At 36.3% G+C, this 27,393-nt stretch overlaps 1 protein-coding gene across 7 annotated transcripts in view; it reads left to right on the top strand.

Annotated features, from left to right (window-relative positions):
- Nucleotides 1-27,393, top strand: part of FCHSD2 (FCH and double SH3 domains 2) — a 291,030-nt gene that overhangs the window by 161,150 nt on the left and 102,487 nt on the right. For 6 of the 7 annotated variants that reach the window (XM_057747584.1, XM_057747582.1, XM_057747579.1 and 3 more), the window contains one exon: nt 12,183-12,269. The exons of the other annotated variant lie outside the window; for it this stretch is intronic. In XM_057747584.1, the coding sequence (XP_057603567.1) occupies nt 12,183-12,269 (87 nt within the window). The remainder of the gene's footprint in view (nt 1-12,182; nt 12,270-27,393) is intronic. 7 annotated transcript variants of the gene reach the window in all.

Raw genomic sequence — 27,393 nt, 5'->3', positions numbered from 1 at the left:
GCTTGCACTTAAGTTTGTAGTTCCCCATGTACCATCTGCAATTAAAACAAAGCTGTTAAGTATATATTTTCCCCTTTGAATATTTTTAAATGAGCATTGTATTAGTTTAAACAGCAGCAAAAATTAAATCTTTGTTTTTTAAATTGAATCCACAGCCAAAAAAGATCTCTTATCTAAAACCCTATGGCCTTTTATAAACCAGGAAGGGTACAGTATTATTTGGGGGATCTGCCCTCTGCCAGAAACAAAGAAGAGGTTAATGGGCCTAGCCAGCTCTCAGATTATGTATCTTTGAACTTACTTTGAAGTTCTTATGCACCTAGGTATTTGATCATCATTGGGTAGGTTATGCTTCAGATTACCCGTTTCATGAAACATTATAGGGTACTGAAATGATTAAAAAAAAAATACAGGCAGGAGTCCCTCCTGTTCCTTAAAAATAGGAAAATGTATTTTCAGTTTTCACGTTGTGTTAATTCATTTTCTTCCTCATGCGAATTCCGTAGTCTGCAATATTGGATAACTCCCATTAATCATGCTGTTAGCTGCTTTAGTAAGTTTCTGTCATTGAATTGACAGTGACCCTTTAGTGGCTGTCTTGGTAAGGTCTATTTTCTGGATTTTTGTTAAAGTTATAATGCCTTAACTAGAATCTGTTTTTAAAATTCTATGTGGGTACTGATGAACCCAGTGACAAGACAAGAACAAGGACGCAAATGCAGAGAGTGGACTGGAGAACTCGAGGTTTGGGGGGGCGGGGAGTGAAAGGGAAGCTGAGATGAAGTGAGAGTGTAGCACAGACATATATATACTACCAACTGTAAAATAGATAGCCAGTGGGAAGTTGCTGTATAACAAAGGGAGTTCAACTCGAGGATGGAAGATGCCTTAGAGAACTGGGACGGGTAGGGTGGGGGGAGTCGAGGGAGGGTGGGGGGGAGTCGAGGGAGGGAGGGAATATGGGGATATGTGTATAAAAACAGATGGTTGAACTTGGTGTACCCCCCCAAAAAATAATAAATAAATAAAAAATTTAATCCCTAAAAAAAAAATTCTATGTGAATAGCTTGAAAGTAGGAGATTTGAGTCATTGATTTCATCATGCACATTTAATAGTCACTTATAGTGTGGTAGCTACTGTGCTAGGCTTTGGGAAGAAGCAAAAATGAACAAGACACCCTTCTTATCCTCAAAGAGCTCAATCTAGTCAAAGAGAGAGATATATAGAGATGATTACAAATTAGAATAATGAAATGACTTAACTGCCAGAGGACCGTGGTTAGTAGTAATAATAGCTATCTTTTTTTTTTTTTTTTTTTTGATTGCTTGGTATTATCCTGGCATTATCCTAATGACTTTAGGCATAATATCCTTTCTCATTTTCTTCTTTATTCTGGTTAGAATGTATAGTTCATTATTTAAATAACACACTAGCCTATAAATGAAATGAAATCAAATCCCAACTCTGGATGGGCCCATATAACTGCTCTCTCTATACCTGCATCTAAGTAGCCAAGCACTGTTGAAGAAAACTTCAACAGAACAGATTCATGATCATAAATTAATGTGGAACCAAAATCAAATGGACCCTCAACACTGCTCAGATACCCTACTGTATTTCCCTGGTTGACTTTCTCTACTATTTTCAACAATTTTTTTCAACTTTTATCCTTCTCCTCAAATCTCAGACTTACCCCTTCTCTTTCACACTTAGTAAGTGGTCTTTCTTCCTAATTTACAGAGAAAATAAAAGGGAACTTCATTATTGTCCCATTACAGGCTTCATCTATGTTCAAGACTCTTCCAAGGAGTCTCAATAACAGAGTTGTTCCCATTACCTAAAGATGATTGTTTCACTTTAGCATTGGATTATATCTCATTCCCTCCTGCCTTCTCAGGGGTTTAAACAATTGATTATTCCATTTTTTCCTTATATTCTTGGATGTTTTATTCTTGGATTAACAGTTGATAGGATCTTAGTGATGACAGCCCTCATTATGTTTTGTCTTTTGTGTTACACTCCTCTAATCTGGATTAATTACCCTCTGTGTCCTGTGTAATGCATTTATTCTGGGACCTTCCTTTGCCTCTTTCCTGTGTTGGATCTCCAGCTGTCTGTATTACATCTTCTTTTTTCTTGGTTTACTTTGTTCTTTGGTGGAATACATCCTCCAGTACTTTCTGGAGAGTGGGCATGGGTGGTAAGTTTTTTGAGATACTATGTTATGAAAATGTCATTTTTCTGTGCTCATACTTGGGAATAGAATTAAAGGTTAAAAATCATTTTTATTCAAACGTTGAGGACAATTCTTGTTTTCTTGTTTCCTGTGTAGGTATTGAGAACTCCAAACCATCTGATTCTTCATTATTCATATCCGATCTAGTGTTTTTTCTTTTTAGAAGTTTATGAAATATTCTCAACATGTCCTTTGATTCTTAATTATTCCCTTTCGTTTTCTCTTTTTGGAACTCTTACTTTATTGAGATGTTAGATCTCCTGGCCTAGTCCTTCAAGTTTCTTTTTCTGTCATTGTCCTTTTTCATTATGCTCTACTGTCTGGGAGACCTCTTCAGCTTTATAGTTCAGCTCTTTTATTAAGTTTTTAATTTTTTCAACATGGTTTTAATATCCTTTTGTTCCCTGAATGTTCCTTTTTTTATAACAGGTTTTTGTGCTTTATCTTCTTTTTAATTCTGGTGGTCTCAATAATAGAATTTATTTTAAAGTTTTCTTTTCCTTGCATAGTCTCTCTTTTTTAGACCGTGGGTAGGACTTGTCAACTTTGAACTTCACTATAAGGTGACCATTTGTAGGGGAAACTGTAATGTCAGTATCCTTATATCTCCTTTTGAGCTGGTCAGAACTCCTCCTTTGCCCCCTTGCTCATTTCTTCAGATCTCTTTTCTTGTGCTGTTTGCTGAGGAAGACTTCCATGATCTCCTTAACCCAGTTACACTGCCACCCAATCTGATGGTCTCATAAAATGGTTTATCTCATCTTTGAAGCACTTAACATGGTTGTAGTTTTACGTGTATCTGTGTGATTATGTGATAAATGCCTTATCTCCCACTTAACCATACATTCCATGAGGACAGTGATTGTGCCTATATCATTTGAGACTCCATTCTGGCTACCTAGTGCAGTGTTTGATTCCTAATATGTGCTAAATGTTTGTAAATTAATACATATTGAAGAATGAATGAATGAATGAATGAATGAACAATCTCATTTTAATCCTCGCAGGATGTGTCATTCCCATTTTACAAATGTGGAAACTGTGACAGAGCCTGGGTTCAACTGTAGCAGGTCTCTCTACCTTCAGAGCTGGTGCCATTAGCTCTTTAAATGATACCAGCTTATTGGATTTATTTCCTCTTCCCTTGTTAAATGTGGGATATTCCTGCACTATCTTATCTCCTTGGGCTTTTGTGAGGAGCAGATGAGATAATGAAGTATTTTTGTTAATTTTGAACTTGGTGTACATGTTGTATGTTGTCCTGTTAAATAACAGAAATTCTGTTATTCTGTTTTAAATAAATTTTGTTTTTTAGAGGTGAGAAGGAGGAGAGCATAGAAGAGACCTTGAATGCTTTGGAGTGAGAGTGGAACAACTGAACAACTGTTTGGGTGTCTAACATTGTTAGGTTCTCTGTCTAGATACCTTAAAATACATTATTTCATTTAGTTTTCATAACATCTTTCGAGGTAAATATCATTATCCCTATTTTATAGGTCAGTGGAGGCTCAGTGAGGTTCAGTTGATATATATGATAGCCAGGACTTAAATCAAGGACTCTGTAACTTCATACCCTGTATTCTTTCCTAGATTTCATGCTGTGTTCTTTTCTACATACGATTCCGATCTCCTTGATAGTAAAATTTAGTATAATAAGCAGTAGCATACTGTGAATTTCATAAATTCTGAGAGAACTGTAGAATAAAATTAACAATTGAAAATTGCAAATTGTTCCCTGTTCTAATTATTCTAAAGAGTAAGATCATGTCAGTTTCTAAATAAAAGTATTTAGACAGGTTCCCCAAGGAATATTTTGTATTCCTTATGACGATACTGATTAGAGTGGACATTTCTCTATGTCTGTATATTATCAGGCAGGTTTTTTTGAACTCCAAACTAAAACAACAATGACAAACAAACAAACAAACAACTATTTCTAGGCCATGGAAACCAGATAACTGATTTCATCCAATCTATAGAAAGCAATTCAGCTGTCTGTTGGGAGATAAGATAGTTTGTTCCTCAAAACTTCCTTTTTTGTTGTGTATTCTTGTGCAATATATAAACTGATATTTTTACTTCTAGAAGCTTGTGGAATATTTTCTTAGTGGTTTGGATGAGGAAAGATGAAGTATAATGCATCATAGTAGAAAAGGGAACAAATGCCAATCTAATGGAAGACTTTTTGAAAAGCTTAATACTAGTATCCTATTTCTAGACAAATATTTAGTGGAAGCTAAACATATCAGGACTAGTTGATAACTGGGCAAAGTAGTAAAAGATGAACATCTTTATATGTGACAGAAATATAGAAAATATGATAATATGGCATATCTTTTACAGACATTTGTCTTGGTTAAATGAAGAGAAAGTCATTATTAGTATCCAACTCTCTTATTTTTAAGGGTTTTCTGGCTAAAGCACTAATTATTCCAAAAGTCTTCTTCATTCTCATGTAGGATTTTTAACTCTCATCTTCTTCATTTTAAGTTGAAACTCTTCTGGTTTCCCTCCCGTCTCCTAGCTGTTGTATTTCTGATTCATCTAGTAATGTTTGTTCCCGTAACAAATTAACATGGAAATCCCCAAATCTCAAGATTCACTCTCTTCTTCTCTTACTTTACATACTCTTCCTTGGAGAGAGTAATTATTTGGCTTTTATTATTTGGTTTTTATTAATAATGTATGACTCTCAAATCTATATGTAACCTTGCCCTAATAATTATCCATATGTTTGCCTTCCCTTCAGTGACTGAAACTTTCTAAACTAGAGGCAATTCTTTGTTTCCCATTGTTCCCTTGAATAAGCACCCCCTCCTAGGTTTCAGGTGACAACTGCTGACAACAGCTGCACTGTCAAATACAGTAGTCCTTAGGTACATGTGACTTTTTTTTTTTAAATAAATTATTTATTTATTTTATTGGCTGTGTTAGGTTCTTTTTTTGCTGTGCGCGGGCTTTCTTCTTTTTAGTTGTGGTGAGTGGGGGCTACTCTTCGTTTTGGTGTGTGGGCTCCTCATTGCCATGGCTTCTCTTGTTGCGGAGCACGGGCTCTAGGCGCGTGGGCTTCAGTAGTTGCAGCACATGGGCCCAATAGTTGTGGCTCACAGGCTCTAAAGTGCAGGCTCAATAGTTGTGGCGCATGGGCTAAGTTGCTCCACAGCATGTGTGATCTTCCTGGAGCAGGGATCGAACCCGTGTCTCCTGCATTGGCAGGTGGATTCTCAACTGCTGCGCCACCTAGGAAGCCCACATGTGACTATTTAAAATAAATATGAGTAAAATTTTAAATTCTGTTCTTCAGACACTATAGCCACATTTCAAGTGCTCAAAAGCAACGTAGGTAATGGCTACCATATTGAACAGTGCAGATATAGAATATTACCATCATCACAGAAAGTTCTGTTGGATAGTAGTGGTCTAAAGCTTATTTAGTTTTTGCTTGTTTTCCTCCTATCCTCCGTTACCTTGGCTATCAATAACACTGCTGATCATTTCCCCCAATAACCATAACCATGATTGTATTCGTATTATTTCAGAATTAATTGCTTCTTCATTTGCACTGAAATTGAACAAGATTGGCAAACATTTTCTGTAAAGGGCCTAACAGTAAATATTTTAGGCTTCTCTGTCACAACCACTCAACTCTGATGTTGTAGGACAGTCATTGACAATATGTAAACAAAGGAATGGCTGTGTTCCAGTAAAACTTTGTTTATAAAAATAAGCACCAGGCTGGATTTGGCCCACAGGCCCTAGTTGCTGACCCTTGTATAAAACTTTTAAAACCATATATAAAATTTTCTAAATATATAAATACATTCAAAGAAAAAGTAAATGAATACCCATTAACTCACCACTCAGGAATGAAACACTGTAGTAAAATAGAAGCCTCCTGTGTGACTACTCCTAAAACATCCCTCCCATCCACCACATTGTAACCACTACTCTGACAATATATTGTACTGTCTGAGATGGTATTGTACCCTGTAGTTTTCTGCAACTTGCTTTTTTCCCCACTGAATATTGTATTTGTTGAAATTCATCAATATGGATTTTTAACTTTATTAATTACCATTTTGCTATTTAGTATTTCATTGCCTATATATCATAAATTACTTAGCCATTTTCTTAACGGAAAGTTTAGTTGTTTTGGTTTTACTCTTATAAACAATGCTGCTATCAACATTCTTGTTTGTGTCTCTTGTTGTATTTATGCAAGAATTTCTTAAGGAAATATCCATAGGAGTGGTGTTTATTAGCAGCTTTACCAAAGAGGGCCAGATTGTGTTACAGCACTTTTTATTATACCTTTTAACATTGTTTGTGTGTAAACTCAGCAAATATTTGAGTGTATATTTGGTGATAGGCATGGTGATACAGAGATCGATTGGACATGAGTCATACGAGCCATACTAACAGAAACAATAAGGTTATAATTCTCTAGAGCAGCCCCTAAAGGGTATATGGAATATGAGGTGATAGATCCTTTCCCCTGCTATATTGTTTATATTATGGTTGGCTCCCTTTGACACAAAAAATTAGGATGCTTCTTGCCCATTTTTACCAAACTTCTAAAGCAATGATTTTTAAATATTTTTAGTAGTTGAACAACTGCTACAAACTCCTACATGGAATCCTTATATATAAAGCAGATAAAAGGGAAGCTGTTTGGTTAAAACCTGTGAGCCTCTTTCCACTTTGTGTAGGCCCCATTACCCATACTTGTATATGTCATCCTCTACTTCTTTCCCTTAGTTCCTGAGGCGTTATGCTGAATACTAGGGTTCCTAGAAATATAATTTGGAAACAACTGTTCTAAGACAGGGTTCTTTTAATAGAATTCTAAGCTTTACCTAGCTGATCTTCATGCTAGATTTTTTCAAAGTAATCTCTTAAAAATGTAAATCAGATCATGATAATGTACTGCTCAAATCCTCTGGTGGAGAGGACCAACAGGAAATTGAGTATTCTGACTTGAGAGCTTAATTGGATGTCTTGGGCTGGAGAGTCAACAATAATTGAGGGACAAAAGCAATTCTGAGAAAAAAGAATAAAGCTAGAGGTATCATGCTCCCTCACTTCAGACTATTCTACAAAGCTACAGTAGTCAGCACAGCATGATGCTGGTGCAAAAACAGACACATAGATCAGTGGAACAGAACAGAGAGCCCAGAAGTAAACCCACACACTTATAGTCAATTAATCTATCTCAAAGGAGGTAAGAATATATAATGGAGAAAAAATAATTTCTTCAATAAGTGGTATTGAGAAAACTAGGCAGCTACATGTAAAAGATGAAATTAGAGGATTTTCTCACACAATATACAAAAATAAACTCAAAATGATTTAAAAACCTAAATGTAAGACCTGAAAATGTAAAACTCCTAGAAGAGAACATAGGCAGAATACTCTTTCACATAAATCTTAGTAATATTTTTTTGAATCTGTTTCCTAAGGCAAAAGAAACAAAATAAACAAATAGGATCTAATTAAACTTAAAAGCTTTGTGCAGCAAAGGAAACCATGGACAAAACAAAAGGACAACCTACTAAATGGGAGAAAATATTTGCAAATGATATGACCAATAAAGGGTAAATATCCAAAATATATAAACAGCTCATACAACAGTGTAAAAAAAACAAACAAACAAACAAACAATCCAATTAAAAGATGGGGATAGGCAGAAAATCTGAATAGACATTTTTCTATAGAAGATATACAGATGGCCAACAACCACATGAAAAAATGCCCAACATTGCTGATTATCAGAGAAATGCAAATCAAATCCACCGTGAGATATCACCTCACACCTGTCAAAATGGCTATCATCAAAAAGTCTACAAATAACAAGGATGTAGAGGAAAAGGGGCTCTAGTACACTGTTAGTGGGAATGTAAATCGGTGCAGCCACTGTGGAAAATAGTATGCAGCTTCTGCAACAAACTAAAAATAGAACTACTATATGATCCAGCAATTCCACTGCTGAGTATATATCCGAAGAAAACAAAAACACTAATTTGAAATGATACATGCACCCCTGTGTTCACAACAACATTATTTACAGTATCCAAGACATGGGACCAACCTAAGTGTTCATCAGCAGACAAATGGGTAAAAAAGATGTGGTATAAACAATGGAATATTACTCAGCCATAAAAAAAAGAATGAAATTCTGCCCATTTTTAGTATGGATGGACCTAGAGGGTATTGTGCTTAGTGAAATAAGTCAGAGAATGACAAATACTGTATGTTGTCGCTTACATATGAAATCTAAAAAAATAAAGTAAAATGAATATATAACAAAACACAAGTAATCAGAACAGTGTGATATTGATACCAAAACAGACATATGGATCAATGGAACAGAATAAACCCACACACCTATGGTCAATTAATCTTCTACAAAGGTGGCAAGAATATTCAGTGAAGAAAAGATAGTCTCTTCAGCAAGTGGTGCTGGGAAAGCTGCACAGCCGCATGTAAATCAGTGAAGTTAGAACACTCCCTCAACACCATACACAAAAATAAACTCAAGATGGCTTAAAGAGTTAAATATAAGACAGGACACCATAAAACTCCTAGAAGAGAACATAGGCAAAACGTTCTCTGACATAAATGGTAGCAGTGTTTTTTAGGTCAGTCTCCCAAGGCAATAGAAATAAAAGTAAAAATAAGCAAATGGGACCTAATCAAACTTATAACCTTTTGCACAGCAAAGGAAACCATAAACAAAACAAAAAGACAGCCTATGGACTGGGAGAAAATATTTGCAAATGATGTGACTGACAAAGGCTTACTTTCTAAAATATACTAACTCATACAACTCAATAACAAAAATAACCAAATAACCCAATCACAAAAATGGGCAAAAGACCGAACCGGACATTTCTCTGAAGAAGACATACAGGTGGCCGGTAGGCACGTGAAAAGGTGCTCAACATTGCTAATTATTAGAGAAATGCAAATCAAAACTACAATATTACTTCACACCAGTCAAAACGGCCATCATTAAAAAGTCCACAAACAATAAATGCTAGAGAGGGTGTGGAGAAAAAGGAACCTTCCTATACTGTTAGTGGGGCTGTAAAATTGGTTGCAACCACTATGGAAAACAGTTTGGAGGTTCCTTAAAAAATTGAAAATAGAGTTACTGTATGATCCAGCAATCCCACATCTGGGCATATATGTGGAGAAAACCATAATTCAAAAAGATACAGGCACTCCATTGTTCACAGCAGCACTATTTACAATAGCCAAGACATGAAAGCAACCTTTACGTCCATCAACAGATGAATGGATAAAGAAGATGCAGTACATATATACAATGGAATACTACTCAGCCATTAAAAAGAATGAAATAATACCATTTGCAACAAAATGAATGGATCTAGAGATTATCATACTAAGTGAAGTAAGAGAAAAACAAATGTAATGTGATATCACATATGTGGAATCTAAAAAATGATACAAATGAACTTATTTAAAAACAGAAGCAGACTCACAGACATAGAAAACAAATTTATGGTGACCAAAGGGGAAATAAGGGTGGGAGGGATAAGTTAGGAGTTTGGGATTAACAGATGCAAACTACTATATATTAAAAAGATAAACAAGGTCCTACTGCATAGCACAGGGAACTATATTTTTATATGTGTGTGTGTGTGTGTATATATATATATATGTGAATCACTTTGCTATACACCAGAAACTAACACAACATTGTAAATCAAGTATCTTCAATTGAAAAAATAAAGCAAAACAACCAGAAACAGACTCACAGATATAAAGAACAAACTAGTGGTTACCAATGGGTAGAGGGAAGGGGAAAGAGACCAGACAGGGGCATGGGATTAAGAGATACAAACTACTATGTATAAAGTAAGTAAGCAATGAGAATATATTGTACATCACTGGGAAATATGGCCATTATTTTATAATATCTTTAAATGGAGTATAATCTATAAAAATATTGAATCACTGTGTTGTACACCTGAAACTAATATAATATTGTAAATCAGCTATACTTCAATTTAAAATTTTTTTAAAACAATAAATGAGGGTTATTGAAGCCAAGAGTACACAAAACTACTTATGGGATAGTGTATAGGGTGATAAGAGGTATAAGGAGAAAACTTAAACCAACTATTTTTAAGTCACCTTATTAAGGTATAATTAATATACAATAAAATGCATCTGTTTTTATTTTTTTTTCTTGGCTGTATTGGGTCTTCGTTGCTGCATGCAGCTTTATCTAGTGGCAGAGCGGGGGCTACTCTTTTATTGCTATGCACTGGCTTCTCATTGCCGTGGCTTCTCTTGTTGCGGAGCATGGGCTCTAGGAGCATGGGCTTCAGTAGTTGTGGCTCATGTGCTCAATAGTTGTGGCTCATAGGCTCAACAGTTGTGGCTCACGGGCTCTAGAGCACAGGGTCAGTAGTTGTGGCGCACGGGCTTAGGTGCTCCAAGGCATGTGGGATCTTCCTGGCCCGGAGATCGATTGATTCTGTTTCCCCTGCATTGGCAGGTGGATTCTTAATCACTGCGCCACCAGGGAAGTCCAAAATGCATCTATTTTAAGTATACAGTTGTTTGAGTTTTAATGAGTATATATACTCATGTAATCATTATTGTAATCACAATCAATATTTAGAATATTTTTACCCCCCAAAACTTCTCTCTTGTTCCTTTGCAGTATATTTCAGTTTCTATCATTATATAACAAACTGACATAAACTTAGAGACTTTAAACTAACCTCATTTATTATCTCACAGTTCTGTAGGTTGAAAATCCAGGTAGGCTCAGCTGCTTAGGGTCTCACAAGATCAAAAATCAAGGTGTCACCTGCTTTGGATTCTCCTCTGAAGCCTCTGCAGGCGAATCTGATTCCAGGATCATTCAGGTTGCTGGCACAGTCCTGTTCCTTGTGGTTATAGGACTTAAGTCCTTTTTTTCTTGCTGGCTGCAGGCTGGGGGGGTCACTTCTCAGCTCTTAGAAGTTGCTCTCAGGTCCTTTGCACATAACTCCCTCCATCTCCAAACTAGCACAGAAACCTTTTCACTTTTTCAGCCTCTGCTTTCTCTTTTGCTACTAACTGAAGAAAATTCTCCGCTTTTAAAAGGCTCTTGTGAATAGATTAGGTCCATCCAATAATCTTCCTTTTACCATATAACATAATATAACTGTAGGAATGATGTCGTATCATAGTCATGTGTTCTGTCAACACTCAGATTTTGTAAGGGCAAAGGACATTGGGATCATCCTGTAATTCTACCTACCTCAGCAGTCTTGCATATATTTTGTTAAATGTTTTCCTAAATGTGTCAGTGTTACTATAATTTATGTTTTAATTTTATCTTTCAATTCTTTTTATTAATATATAGAAATACAACTGATTTTTACATATTAACCTGTCCAGTTACTGTGGTATCGTGCATAACAGATTACTGTAAAGCTTAGTGTCTTTTGTTTTTATAAACTGCATATATTTAAAGTGTACAATTTGATTTTTTTTCTTATTAGTAATGTATATATGGCAATCTGAATCTCCCAGTTCATTCCCCCCAACTACCCCTGCTTTCCCCACTTGGAAAGCTTAGTGTCTTAAAACAGCTAAGTATCCAGGGTCACGAGGGATTGATGGTTAGATTCTACTTCTTAGCGGTGGGATGGCTGTGGTGGGTGGGGGTGGGGGGGGGCAAAGTTATGGAAGAAGAAGAACATGTGGCACCACAAATATTGCTGTGGTTTTTTTTTTTTTTTTTGCAAATGCAGCCTGCCATATGACATTGTATCCTCTACAGTCTTCCTAAATTCATTTAATAGTTCTAGTAGGGTTTTTGAGGATTCTTTACAATTTTCAGTGTTTGTGATCATGTCAAATCAAAGATAGTTTACTTCTGTCTTTCTAATCCGTAAGTCTTTTTTATTTCTTGCCTTATAGCATTGGCTGGGATTCTCAGCAGTGTTGAATAGAAGTGATAAGAACAGATGTCCTTGCCTTGTTCTGAGATCTTTTGGGGAAAGGAAAGTAAGAAAACTGACTTTCTAATTATTTTGGTAAAATATACATAACATACAATTTACCATTTTAACAATTTTTGTATGTATAGTTTAGTGGTAAGTACATGCACAATATTGTGGAGCCATCACCACTAGCCACCTCCAGAACTTTTCCATCTTCTGAAACTGAAACTCTGTACCCATTAAACAATAACTCCCCATTCCCTTCTCTAGCCCCCTGGAAACCACTATTCTGCTTTCTGTCTCTATGAATTTGACTACTGTAGGTACCTCATATAAGTGGAATCATACAATATTTGTCCTTTTGTGTTTGCTTTATTTCACTTAGCATAACATCTTTAGGTTCACCCATTAGTTATAGTACATGTCAGAATTTCATTCGTTTTTAAGACTGGACTTTTATTTTCTTTATTCTGTATAGCATATAATTGTAATTGCCTCTTTACCAAAGAAGTGAGATGAGTACATTGTGAATCCTTGCTGCTGGGGACCTTAAAATTGAAAGTAGAACTAAGACCTCCACAAAAATGACTGCAATCTAAGAGCATGTAATAGTAGTAGCCATTACTTATCAAGCTTTTATTCTATACAGGCTTTACATCCATATTATCTCATTTAATCCTCAAGGCAACACTATATATGCCTGAATAGCTTCCTTCCAGTTATGTGGTTCTAATGAATGTAAATGGTACAAATAGCTATAGGCCATCAGATCTCACTGGAATATAAGATTCCTGAGAGCAGGTTCGTTTTATTCCCTGTTTTATACCTAGCACCCAAAATTGGTGTTGAGTGAATAAGGAGGGAGTAGTTGCAGTGGTCTTTCTTTGTGGAGAACCTTTCTTCATAAAGAAATTAGCATCTTAGTCAGGCCTTATGGGGAGTAGGATGTATGGTGGCAGAGTATGTGATTTCACAGGAATGGACTCGGATGAGCGGGAGAGTGAAAGTGATAGCAGAAATCACTGGTTCCATTGGTCTTGGGGAAAGACATGAGAGGACTTGCTAAGAGTGCTAGCAATAGAGTTTTTTAATGAAGCTGAAAAAAATTTGACCTTGAGGAAAAAGTTCTAAAATGCCTTTAAAGTAGTTCTTTTTAAGAATTTTAACTGAGCATATTAGAATGCGTATATTTGACTATTTATTATCTTAGCTTTTTATGCAGTTTTCTCTGAAGTATATTTTTCCATTAAATTTGATTATTTTTATTTTTTTAGTGTAAGGCCACTTTTGTATATTAGAAATGTTGAATTATTTTTGCTGACTGGAAAGGTAGACTTAGGTTTTCATTGGTCTTCCTGGGTTCTGTAACATATTTATTGTTGGTTAAAAACTTGAAGTAGTGGACATTGATGATATTAGCTTTGGGGCTAAGAAAGGAAGTGATATGTGAACAGACCAAATCTTCAACATTCTTAGCCATTTCTGGCTTTTCTAGAAAGTTTTCTTTGTCATTTATCAAGACCTTTCTCTGTTGTTTTTCCCTTTCAAGCTATTTTGAAAAGTCACATAGTATTCATTTTTCTGTTATTCTGTTGGCTTTTGATTCTGATTCTCAGGCTGATGTAATAATGTCACAGGATATAAGAGAGATTATATTCTGTCACTGAGGTACTTAGTTCCAGTTTAAAATAGTTCCTGCCCACAGACAGGTGTTTTTCTGAACATAGTTCCCTATTCCTGTGATTGAGGGTCAGGCCTCACTTGTGTGCATTTGGTGATGTTTTACCTGTGTGGCCAATGTGTAGGTTTCAAGTTTCATTCGGGAAAGCATTTAAACTTAAATGTTGTATTTCTTTATCACAAATAACATGCACAGAGTTTGCTTTGAAATCCATTTTCAGACATGACTTTATAATATCTGACTTAAACGCATGTCAGGTCATTGTAGTTGCTTTCTTATTAAATCAATCAGTTGACACATACCATATTTCCTTAATTCTAGGATTCAGGTTTTTAAAAAAAATCTTTTAATGTTTTTAAATCAGTGATGCTTCTTATATTCTGTGGTTTCTTAAGGAAAAAGGAAGCGAATTTTACCTAAATTTCCACTTTGTGCAAGGCACAGAGGAAGAAGTTAAGAAAAAAAAGTGATTAAACACTTCTACCCTCAAAAAATTAAGACAGACTGGTCTTTGTCTCTTTCTTTCTGTCTCTCTCTGTGTTTCTCTCAGATGCACATTTAGAAGTTAACTGACCATAGAAAGTGGTTAAACCTAAATGTCAGTCACCTTTTCTGTATAACTCATTAATCTGATTTTTATTACCAAGATAAATAAGTCAAAGCCAAATGAAATGAAATGATTCTAACATGATCCAAGGAGTAAGTCTGATGATAATAAGCACTGGGATGCAGTTTATTCTCTCATAAGGTTTTGAAGGGAATAAGTATATTATTAACATTGAATTTAATGTTCTGCACCAGAAAGTTCAAGTATTAACTTTAACAAGTGAGAATGAGGCTAAGTGGTTGCAGGTGTACTGTTTGAAATTGATCTTAAAGAAAAGCTGATAAAAGGTAGCATATATGTATTAATATATACATACACACACGTGTATGTGTGTGTGTAATAAAAATCATGTTTTTCATGTAAGATGAATCCTTTAATGAGGACTTAATGTCATTACCCATTAATTTTTGAAGGGAAAACTAGCTGGTCTTGGTCTTTGCTTTGTTTTATTTACCAATTTGTAGCAACATCTTTTAATATTACTTTTAAAAAACCATTAGAGCAGCAAGGAGAAGTGTCGGTCAGAGGATGAATCTCAGGTACGTAGAATCACAGCTGGATCCCTGGAGTGAAGATGGACTTCTCCAAGCAGGCCTTATGTTCATGGAGTAGTTCATGGCCTTTAATACTGTCAGGAACAGTAGCAAGTATCAGAACTTTCTGGAATTCCATCTCAGCACTATCATTTTAGAAATTGGAGTAAAGCCTCACTTAGGAAATGAAAATTTATGCTCCATCAGTATAGTTAGAGATAAATATTATTTGGCAAGAAGGGCTCCCATTCAGGAGGAAGCCACTGAGATACCTGTGCCACAGTTATTCTAATCCTACCTGTTGCAGTCTGAGCCTTGTTGATCCCCATGTATTATCTTTCAGTGACAGACACATCAAGACATAACTGCAAATAAGATAGCACATCTGACAAGATGACCCACTGGAGAGGAGTAACTCTTCTGAACAAAAGCTTCAGGTCCACCTGAAGGTGTTTTCTAAGAAGCAGAATTATAAATAGCAGTTTAAATCAAAAGACAGATTTCTGTGTTACAAGGAGTATTGGATTATAAATCAAGAAGTCTTTTTATTTGTTCAAAATTAATTTTGGAGCAGCTACCCTATATCATACCTAGAACCCTCAGTGGCTTCTTATTACTTCTTATTCCTCCAAAGGAAACAGGAGGAAAGTCAAGATAATTTAAAAGGCACTATGTGCTCTGTTCTTTTGCCAACTTTATTTTTTGAAATTCAGGTATAATTTGCATATCATAAAATTTACTACTTTAAAGAGTAGAATTCAGTGGGTTTTAGTATATTCACAAAGTTTTACAACTACCACCCCACTATCTAAGTCTAACATTTTCATCACCCCAAGAAGAAACCCTGTACCCCATTAACAGTCACTCCCTGTTTTCCCTACCCGCTAGCTCCTGGCAACCACTAATCTGCTTTCTGTCTCTGTGGATTTGCTTTGTTCTGGATATTTCATAGAAATGGGGTCATGCAACATGTGACGATTTGTGTCCAGCTTCTTTCACTTAGTTTAATGTTTTCAAGGTTCTTGCATGTTGTAGCATGTATCAACATTTCATTCTTTCTATGGCTGAATAATACTCCATTGCATGGCTATACCTTATCTTGTTTAGCTGTTCATCAGTTGATGGACATTTGGGTTATTTCACTTTTTGACTCTTTGTCTATCTCTTTATCCTCATTTCATATTTCTCCCTGCTTCTCTCTCTGCACTTAAGTGACTCTTAGTTCAGTAGTACCAAGCTCTCTCCTATGTCAAGGTATTTGCACTTGTTCTTCTCTCAGCCTAAAACTATCCTGCTCCTCACTCTCCCCATTCACTTTCTTAACTCTTAATCATGGTTCCATCCCAGTTCAAATCTGTTTCTTTAGGGGAACCTTCTCCAGACTGTATCAGATTCCTCATTATATGTACTCATAGCAACAGGTTTCTTTCCTTCATAATATTCCTCTTAATTTGTAATTATATACTTGATTATGTTGTCTTTTTGCTTTCCTTTCCTACCCCTAGTATACTTTAAACCTCATGAAAGCAAAATTGAGTCTGTTTTCTACTTATAATTGTATCCCAGGGGCCTAACACAGTACCTAACATATATATATTTGTTGAATGTATTAATACACGAATCTATTTACAAGTATTAAGGACATAAAAATGAGAAACAGTCTGCCCACAGGGAGCTTACAGTGCATATTTAAGCAGGCAAGTAAACAATTATTTTGCGTAAGGAATGCTGTAATGGCACTGTGTACGAATATAATGAGACCAGAGGAAACAGGAGGAAAGTCAGGAAAAGCTTCACAGAGGTGTTTTTGAATGAAACTTATTTTCTCTCACTTGGTGGAATGTAAGGCCTTGAAAGGAGGAACTGTGTATTGTTTACTACTGTGTTTTAGCCTGTAGATGAGTGCTTAGTAAATATTTATAGAATTGAATCAAATTCAGTTTTCCTGGCAAACAGAGAAATTGAGAACATTCCAAATAGAGAGACAACATTAATTCTGGACTACAGAGGTAAGTAGTTCAGTATCTGTACAGTATAGTGCGCATTAAGAGTGTAGCAAGAGGAGCTTCCCTGATGGCACAGTGGTTGAGAATCTGCTTGCCAATGCAGGGGACATGGGTTTGAGCCCTGGTCCGGGGAGATCTCAAATGCTGTGGAGCAACTAAGCCCGTGTGCCACAACTACTGAGCCTGCGCTCTAGAGCCCTCGAGTCACAGCTGCTGAGCCCATGTGCTGGAGCTACTGATGCCCACATGCCTAGAGCCCGTGCTCCACAACAAGAGAAGCCACCACACTGAGAAGCCTGCACACCACAACTGAAGAGTAGCCCCTGCTCACCGCAACTAGAGAAAGCCACGCACAGCAACGAAGACCCAATGCAGCCAATAAATAAATAAATAAATAAATCTGTTTTAAAAAAAAGTGTAGCAAGAGATGGGGCTGGGCTGTAGGAAGAACATATGACTAGATTTATATGCCCTACTGAGAAGATTCTGTAAACAGTGGGGAGCCATTAAAGACTTTTAAATCAAGAAGTGAAATGATCAAGTTTACATGTTAGGAAGATGACTGTGGCAGCAATGTGAAAGATGGATACTAAAATCAAGAATACAAATAAGGCCATTACTACATGACCTGGAGCTATGAGTTAAAAAGAATGAGAGGATAGATTCAGAAGTTATTCAGAAGATTCTGTTGCTGCTGATGATAAAAGTTAACATTTATAGAGTGCTTACCACATGTCAGGAACTGTGCTACACTCCAGATGAAACGATAATGACACAGCACTTGTCCTTGAGGAATGAGAAGGGCAAATGTGTATCTTTAGAACGTGTATACAGTGTGATAGAGCACAGAGTGGAAAGCATGACCAACCTAGTCTCATTGAGTAAGGAAAGCTTCTCAGAGATGGTAACATTTGTGTTGGACCTTGAAGGATATATGGTGGGATTTTCCTATTCAAAGAAGAGGTATAATGGCATCTTCAGCAGAGAGAAGAACCAGTGCAAAGGCAAGACGAGTGCCTTCTCCTTATCAGTATGGTTGGAACATAAGATTAGAACCATCAACCAGTCATCCTTTATCCTGTACATATTTCACTGATTTTTTTGCATTTGTTCCTGTAAAATTAATCCTCTTGATTTCTGTTCCATCATTCTAGTCTTTGGAGATATATTTGAATCCTGATTCTGTCATTCATGATATTGACCATACTCTCCATCTTTGTACCATCCATAAATTTGATAAGCTTTCCTTCTGTTTATTCTGCCAGGATTAGATAAAACCATTGAAATGGATAGAACCCTGTGGTTACTTGGTTAGTAAAGATCTACTTCCAAGTTTACCCCTGTCTCTTAATAAGCTACTGTTAATTCAACAGCTGTGAAACCAATTTTTTTCATCTAAGTTTTTGTGATTTTAAATAATTTATATTTGTATCATTCTAAACTTATAGAAAAATTGCAAGTACAGTAAAAACCAAGGAATTCCTTTTACCTGAATTCCTCCATTGATGTTTTATTAATTTTCTCCCTCTCCCTCTAACATGTATATGTATGTATGTGTTTCTGTGTGTATCCATTGTCATTCTTTTTCTGATCCATTTGAGAGCAAATTGCAGACATAATGCCCTGTCACTTCTAAATGCTCCAGAATTTTTTTACCCCAAATAAAGCTACTCTCCTACTTAACTATCCAAACCTACAACCATCTGTATCAGGAAATCATCATTAATACAGCACTACCATCCAGTCCACAGACGCAATACAAATTTTAATCAATGCTCAAACAATATCTTTTTTGATTTCTGATATGAGATAAATCCAGGACCATTTGTTCCATTTAGTTATCATGTCTCTTTAGTCTCCTTCATTCTGGAAGAGTTCCTCCATTTTTTTCCTGTATTTCATGACTTTGACAGTTTAAAGAGTATAGGCCTTTGTTTCTGTAGGTTGTCCCTCAAGCTGAGTTTGCTCACTGTTGCTACATGTCCAACCACAGGTCCTGCATTCTTACAAAAAAACCTCAGAAATGATGCTGTGCTCTTCTTACTACATCATATCAAGAGGCATGTGATATCAACCTGTCCTACCACTGATGATGTTAATCTTAGTCATTTAGTCAATTTGTTGTCTACTAGGTGTTTTGCAATATAAACTCATCAGTCTTTCTTATGCAGTGGTAAGTATTTTGGGGGAAAACAATGCCAACATCCTGTTGATCATCAAACCACTACCCACCAGTCTTACCATACTTTGATGAAACCTTCCTGAATCAGCCACTTTTATGATTGCCAAATGATGAAATATCTTCATCATTTCTTCTACATTTGTTAGTTGTCACCTTCTCTTACGGAAGAAGTTTCTATTCTATTTATTTGTTTGTTTATATCATAGTCATGGATTTCTGTTTTATTCAATGAATTGAAATTTGTTGCTCTTATTATTTAGTATCATGTTTAAATTGCTCCATACTTGAGTGGTAGGAGTCTCTTCAAGCTGGCGCCTGTCCTTCACACATGTCCTTATCATTCTCTGAGCATTTCTGGTGAAAGATGTGCCAGGCTTATCATTTACTTTCTGTGCGCCAATTCTGGAATCAACTATTTCCTCAATAACTCCTATTTTATTTTAGTGGAAGATAATATTTAGAAACTAAATTCTGGGTAATTGGTATGCTCATTGCTTCTGAGTATTATTACTTCTAGTTCCTCTCAGGGAACAGAGCTAGGGTATATAGACAGATACACGTACATACAGCTACACCTATTTCTATATCTATCCATGTGTGTGTGTAAACATAAATTCACATTGAGATGTCCAGTTCCAGTCCAGTACCTCAGGATTCTTTCTAACCTTCCCCTTATCTATATTTCTCTGCAAATGCCTTCTTTGACAGAAATTGGGCTCCCATTTTCCTCAATATATTTACTTAAGCTCAGTCTCTTTGTATATTATTCATCTCCTGACCACTCTAGTCACCTGCTCAGCTTTGATTTTCCCCTCTCAAACTTACCACCCTTGAATTTTCCTCACTTCAGTAATGGCAACTGAGCAACTCTGGCAGTTGCTCAGGCCAGAGTTATCCTTGTTGACCCTCTCCAAATCACACACCTATCCCAGCAGTAAATTCCTTCAGCTCTACCTATAAATAGAGTAATCCCCCCCCCCCGCCCCATCCCCACTGCTGTTATTCTAAACCAAGCCACTGTTATTATCAGCAAATCTATTTGACTCTCTGCTTCTACCCCTACCCTTCAGTATCTCTTCTCCACACAACAGCCAAAGTGATCCTTTTAAAACCTAAGTCAGGACTTCCCTGGAAGTCCAGTGGTTAAGACTGTTTCCAGTGCAGGGGGCATGGGTTTGATCCATGGTCGGGGAAGATCCTACATTGCCATGCAGTCCAGAAAAAACAAAACAAAACAAAACAAAACAAAAATACAAAAAACCCCACCTAAGTCAGATGCATTCCTTTGCTTAAGACCTTCTGGCAGCTTCTCTTCTCACTCATTTTAAAAAGTCAAAATTCTTATCAAGGTCCTATGTTGTCTACCACTTTTCCCTCACTGTAATTCAGCCATATTCCTTCTCACTATTCCACAACAATCATCCTCTGACCTCAGGACCTTTACCCTGGCTATTTCCTCAGCAAGGTATACTTCCTCAGCAAGTATACCCCCAGATGTCCACATGACTTACTACTCCTTTACTTCAGTCTTTGTTCAAATGTGACTTTATCAGTGAGGCTTTCCCTGATTACCCAGTATAAGATAGCATCCTTTTCTTCACTCTAATCCTTTACTTTGTTTTTGTTTATTGTATTTACTATAACCAGGCATAATACTTAAGAGCAGGGATTTGGTCTGGTTTTTCTTTCCATGTAATATCCCCACCACCTAGAATAATGTATGACAAATAATAAACTCGATAAATATTTGTTGAATGACTTTTTGTGTATTCATGTTTAATAAATTCTTTGGGGTAAAAATGGTTTGGGTGGCATATTAGTGATATCTAATTTATATACCTATAAATTAGATGTTTTACTTGTTTTACTAGGAGAATTAGTATCAAATAAGCTAATAAACATCAAATAACCTGGCCTTTAGAGAAACAGTTAACTTTCAAACTGTAAATCATTCAGAAAACAGAATTAGAGATTAGGGATATTTTGAAAAAGAACCTATTAATGGAATTGGTAAGAGGTATGCTTATCACCAGTTATAAGTTTCTAAGATATGGAGTTCATCTTACTGCCTTAATTTCTGACACTTGGCAAACCCTCTCAAGACCATTTCTCAAAGAATGTCCTTCTTCCTGAAGTTTAATCTTTCTTTCTGATCCAAGACTGTTAGGCATCTCATTTTTTCTGGCATATTTTATTTTTCTTAATATTTAATACCATATTTATTTTATCTTATATTGGATTACAGTAACTTCATAAATTCCTTTTATTCTTTCCACTTTCAGTAATAAAATTTTTGAAATTTTAAGTATTTAGAGCCAGTAGAGGAATAGCTCTTTTTGTTTCAAGGCAGCCTGACGATCTGGAGAGAGTGAAATATTTTTTTCACTTGGGTGGGGTATGTTATTGAAGTATAGTTGCTATACAGTTATGAGGGTAAACTATTGACATTAAGAAAAAAACAGATAATTCTATCATGAAAGCCTTCCTCCGTGAGTAGGCTTTCATTGCTTCCTGTGTCTTGACCTCTGCAATCCTGTTTCTTCATCTGTGAAAATAGGACTAACAGTATCCTTTCATGAATTGTAAATATGTGTAAGTGGTTGGCAGGTGTTAAGTATTCAGTTTCTCTTTCCACCTTCTGTGATTGTCTACTAATCAATATAACAATGTTTTAGCTATATTAATAAACTCTTATGTATATACAAGTTTTCTTACCAAAATAGCTAAAGTTGGTGAACACAAGTAAAGTGTATGGAATTGTTTTTGCTCTGAAAATACTGAAGTCTAACATTAGATTAGTGTTTTCCTTTACAAACCTTATATATCTTTCTGGCATTAAAATAGAGAAGAGAGAGTTTCTTCCCCTGAGTGACCAAGCAAAACCAATATAAATGAAAGTATGTAGGAAGTTTCCAAGCATGAAACTCATGGGTTCTCTTCCTCCTTAACTGTATCTTCATTTGGTAAAACATGTGCAGACATACCATAAAGGATGTTTTTGGTTCTTGCCAAAAATAAAATGCTCTAAAGTGTGCCTATTGAGAGCGCCAACAGTGTGTGGATTCAGAAAGTTATCTTTTAAGTGAAAGAGTGTGTTTTTATAGTTTTCCTGTCAGTTAGAACTTTCCCTAAGCTTTATGGGATAAGAACTTTATCTGCTTAACTCAACTCTTGCCTCATTTCCTCAGCAAGCATGATTGATCTCAGTTAGATATTAAGGACTTATAAACAAACTCTGAAAAGGTAGATTTCAAGTCAGCCCCACCATGTGCCTAGGAAGAAAGGGAGAACAGATTTTGGTGGACAAAAAATAGTTTCCACCACAACCACTATTTGTGCTGTTTCTAAATATGGTAGATGGCAACATAGGAGTTAAAGGATTCTTATAAATCAGTAAGAAAAGTTAAAACATCCTAAAAGAAATGAAGAAAGGTTACAAATTCAGTTTAAAACAAGGGAAATACACTCTTCACGTGTAAGTTCAACTAATATTTGACAAGGGAGCCAAAAATACTCAATGGGGAAAGGATAGTCACAAAAATTAACCCAAAATGAAGTAAAGACTTAAACATAAGACCTGATATCATAAAGCTCCTAGAAGAAAACACAGGGAAGAAACTGTTTCACATTGGTCTTGGCAATGATTTTTTAGATATGACACTAAAAGCACAAGCAACAAAAGCGAAGACAAATAAGTAGGACTACATCAAACTAAAAAGCTTCTGCACAACAAAAGAAACTGTCAACAAAATGAGAAGGGAACCTATAGAATGGAGAAAATATTTGCAAATCATATATAAAGGGTTAAACATCCACAATATGTAAAGAAATCATGCAATCCAATAGGAAAAACAAAACAAAACCCCCAAAACCCTCAGTTAAAAAATGAGCAGAGAAACTGAATAGACATCTTTCCAAAGAAGACATAAAAATGGCCAGCAGGTACATGAAAATGTATTCAACATCACTAATCATCAGGGAAATGCAAATCAAATCAAAACCACAATGAGGTATTATCCCATATCGATTATGATGGCTGTCATCAAAAAACAAGAGAAAACAAGTGATGGTGAGGATGTCAAGAAAATGGAGCCCTTGTGAACTATTGGTGGAATGTAAATTAGTATAGCTACTATGGAAAACTGTGGAAGTTTCTCAAAAAATTAAAACTAGAGACTTCCCTGGCGGTCCAGTGGTTAAGACTCCACTTCCAGTGTGGGGGGGCATGGGTTTGATCCCTGATTGGGTAACTAGGATCCCACATGCCACGCACCACGGCCAAAAAATTAGAAAACAAAAAATTAAAACTAGAAATGTCATATGATTCAGCGATCCCACTTCTAGGTATATATCCAAAAAAAACAAGATCTCAAAGGGGTATCTATACCCTCGTGTTCTGTGTTGCATTATTCACAGTGGCTAAGACATGGAAACTACCTAAGTATCTACTGATGGATGAATGAATAAAGTTTGGCGTATTTATACAGTGGAATATTATTCAGCCACGAGAATCGAGGAATTCCTATCATTTGTGACAACTTGGATGAACCTTGAGGGCATTACACTAAGTAAAATCAGAGAGAGAAGGATATACTGTATGATATTACTTATATGTGGAATCTAAAAAACCAAACTCATAGAAACTGGAAGTTTATGCCCTTTGACCAATATCTTCCCACTTCCCCACCTCCCAGATCATGGTGGGGAAGTGGGAAGATATTGGTCAAAGGGCATAAACTTCCAGTTATAAGTGAATAAGTTCTGGTGATCTAAGGTACAAATGGTGATTATAGCTATTAATATTGTAACTTGAAAGTTGCTTAAGAGAGTAGACCTTAAATGTTCTCACCACAAAGAAAAAATGGTGATTATGTAACAGGATGGAAGTATTAGCTAATGCTATATAATGGTGATCACTCTGTAATATATAATGTATCCAATCAACACGTCCTAAATTTACATAATGTCATATGTTAATTATATGTCAATATAGCTGGAGAAAAAAAGAAATAAAAGACTAGTGACAGTACATCTAGCCATTTTGAGTTTTGACAAGGGTGTCAAGACCGTTCAATGAAGGAAAGAGTAATCTTTCAACAAATGGTGCTGGGACAATTGAATAGCCACATGCAAAGGAAAGAAGTTGGACCTCTACCTCACATCATGTATAAAATTTAATTCAAATTGAATCAAAGACCTAAACGTAAGAGCTAAAGCTATAAAACTCTTAGAAAAAAACATGTATTTTTCTTTCTTTGCCTCAGCAATTATATTCTAGAAATTTATTCTAAGTATATAAATAAATATCTATGAAAATACTCATCTACATACATGAGATTACATGAGATGAAAAATTAAAAGCAACTAAAATGTTTAAAAATAAAACATTAAATAATTTGAAGTAATATAAGTATACTTTTAAATATATTTAATAACAAATGTAACATTAATATGTGCATGGTATAGCTTAAATATGTAATATAAAATATAAATAATAACTGATATATCAAAATGATGTGACGTGCTATAATTCATTTTTATTGTTGGTTTTTTTTTTTTTTAGAACTTTTATTGAGATACAGTTAACAGACAATAAAACAACATATATTTAGAGTGTACAGTTTGGTATCCCAATCTCCCAATTCATTCGCCCCCAACCCTCCCCTCTTTCCCCACTTGGTGTCCATGTGTTTGTTCTCTACACCTGTCTCTCTGTTTCTGCCTTGCATTTCCTCTTTCATAGTTGTTAGCATTTGCCTTATGTATTGAGGTGTTCCTATATTGGGTGCATATATATTTATAATTGTTGTCTCCTCTTCTTGGATGGATCCCTTGATCTTTATGTAATGTCCTTTCTTGTCTCCTGTAACATTTTTTATTTTAAAGTCTATTTTATCTGATATGAGTATCGCTACTCCAGCTTTCTTTTGATTTCCATTTGCATGGAATATCTTTTTCCATCCCCTCACTTTCCGTCTGTATGTGTCCCTAGGTCTGAAGTGGGTCTCTTGGAGACAGCATATGTATATGGGTCTTGTTTTTGTATCCATTCAGCCAGTCTGTGTCTTTTGGTTGGTGCATTTAGTCCATTTTCATTCAAGGTAATGATCAATATGTATGTTCCTATTACTATTTTCTTAATGGTTTTGTTTTTGTTTCTGTAGGTCCTTTTCTTCTCTTATGTTTCCCGCTTAGAGAAGTTCCTTTAGCATTTGTTGTAGGGCTGGTTTGGTGGTGCTGAATTCTCTTAGCTGTTGCTTGTCTGTAAAGCTTTTGATTTCTCCCTCGAATCTGAATGAGATCCTTGCTGGGTAGGGTATTCTTGGCTGTAGTTTGTTCCCTTTCATCACTTGAAATATATCATGCCACTCCCTCTGGCTTGCAGAGTTTCTGCTGAGAAAACAGCTGTTAACCTGATGGGAGTTCCCTTGTATGTTATTTGTCATTTTTCCCTTGTTGCTTTTAATAACTTTTCTCTGTCTTTAATTTTTGTCAGTTTGACTACTATATGTCTTGGTGTGTTTCTCCATGGGTTTATCTTGCCTGGGACTCTCTGCGCTTCCTGGACTTGGGTAGCTATTTCCTTTCCCATGTTAGGGAAGTTTTCAACTGTAATCTCTTCCAGTATTTTCTCGGGTCCTTTCTCTCTCTCGTCTCCCTCTGGGACCCCTATAATGCGAATGTTGGTGTGTTTAATGTTGTCTCAGAGGTCTCTTAGGCTGTCTTCAGTTCTTTTCATTCTTTTTTCTTTATTCTTTTCCGCATCAGTGATTATAACCATTCTGTCTTCCAGGTCACTTATTCGCCCTTCTGCAGTTAATTTGCTATTGGTTCCTTCTAGTGTATTTTTCATTTCAGTTATTGTGTTGCATATCTCTGTTTGTTTGCTCTTTAATTCTTCTAGATCTTTGGTAAACTTTTCGATCTTTGCATCCAATCTTTTTTCAAAGTCCTGGATCATCTTCACTATCATTATTCTGAATTCTTTTTCTGGAAGGGTGCCTATCTCCTCTTCATTTAGTTGTTTTTCTGGGGTTTTATCCTGTCCCTTCATCTGGTACAAAGTCCTCTGCTTTTTCATTTTCTCTATCTTTCTGTGGCTGTGGTTTTCATTTCCACAGGATGAAATACTGCTGATACTGCTTGATACTGCTGTCTGCCCTCTTGGGGAGGAAGCTATCTAGGAGGCTCGTGCTTCCTGATGGGAGGGACTGATGGTGGGTAGGGCTGGGTGGGTGGAGCTCAGTAAGGCTTTAATCTGATTTGATGGGCAGAGCTCAGTAAAACTTTAATCTGCTTGTCTGCTAATGGGTGGGGCGTGTTCCCACCTTGTTGGTTGTTTGGCCTGAGGCTACCTAGCACTGGTGCCTACAGGCTCTTTGGTGGGGCTAATGGCAGACTCTGGGAGGGCTCACACCAATGAGCACTTCCCAGAACCCCTGCTGCCAGTGCCCCTGTCTCCTTGGTGAGCCACAGCTGCCCCCCACCTCTGCAGGCAACCCTCCAACACCAGCAGGTAGGTCTGGTTCAGTCTCCTATGGGGTCACTGCTCCTTCCCCCTGGGTCCTGGTGAGCACACTTTTTGTGTGCCCTCCAATAGTGGAGTCTCTGTTTCCCCCAGTCCTGTGGAGGTCCTACAATCAAATCCTGCTGGCTTTCAGAGTCTGATTCTCTGGGGATTCCTCCTCCCATTGCTGGACTCCCAGGTTGGGAAGCCTGATGTGGGACTCAGAACCCTCACTTTAGTGGGTGGACTTCTGCAGTATAACTGTTCTCCAGTTTGTGAGTCACCCACCCAGCATTTATGGGATTTGATTTTAACGCGATTGTGCCCCTTCTACCATCTCATTGTGGCTTCTCCTTTGTCTCTGGATATGGGGTGTCTTTTTTGGTGAGTTCCAGTATCTTTCTTTCGATAATTGTTCAGCAGTTAGTTGTAATTCTGGTGCTCTTGCAAGAGGGAGTGAGTGCACGTCCTCCTACTCCGCCATCTTAATCCTATCTCTATAATTCATATTAAAATTATGTTGTAGAAGATTATTTAATGACATGGAAAAATAACATTGTACTAAGTGTTTAAATGGATCATAAGTAATATACAAGATATAGTCTTAAATTTATTTTTAAAGTCTGTTGTAATAAATATATGTTCAGATAGACATAGGATAGTCATCAAAAT

This window comes from Hippopotamus amphibius, chromosome 9, assembly GCF_030028045.1.
Source record: "Hippopotamus amphibius kiboko isolate mHipAmp2 chromosome 9, mHipAmp2.hap2, whole genome shotgun sequence".
NCBI lineage: Eukaryota > Metazoa > Chordata > Mammalia > Artiodactyla > Hippopotamidae > Hippopotamus > Hippopotamus amphibius.
Note: the sequence above shows the minus strand (reverse complement) of the source record. Positions and strands in the feature narration are given on the sequence as shown.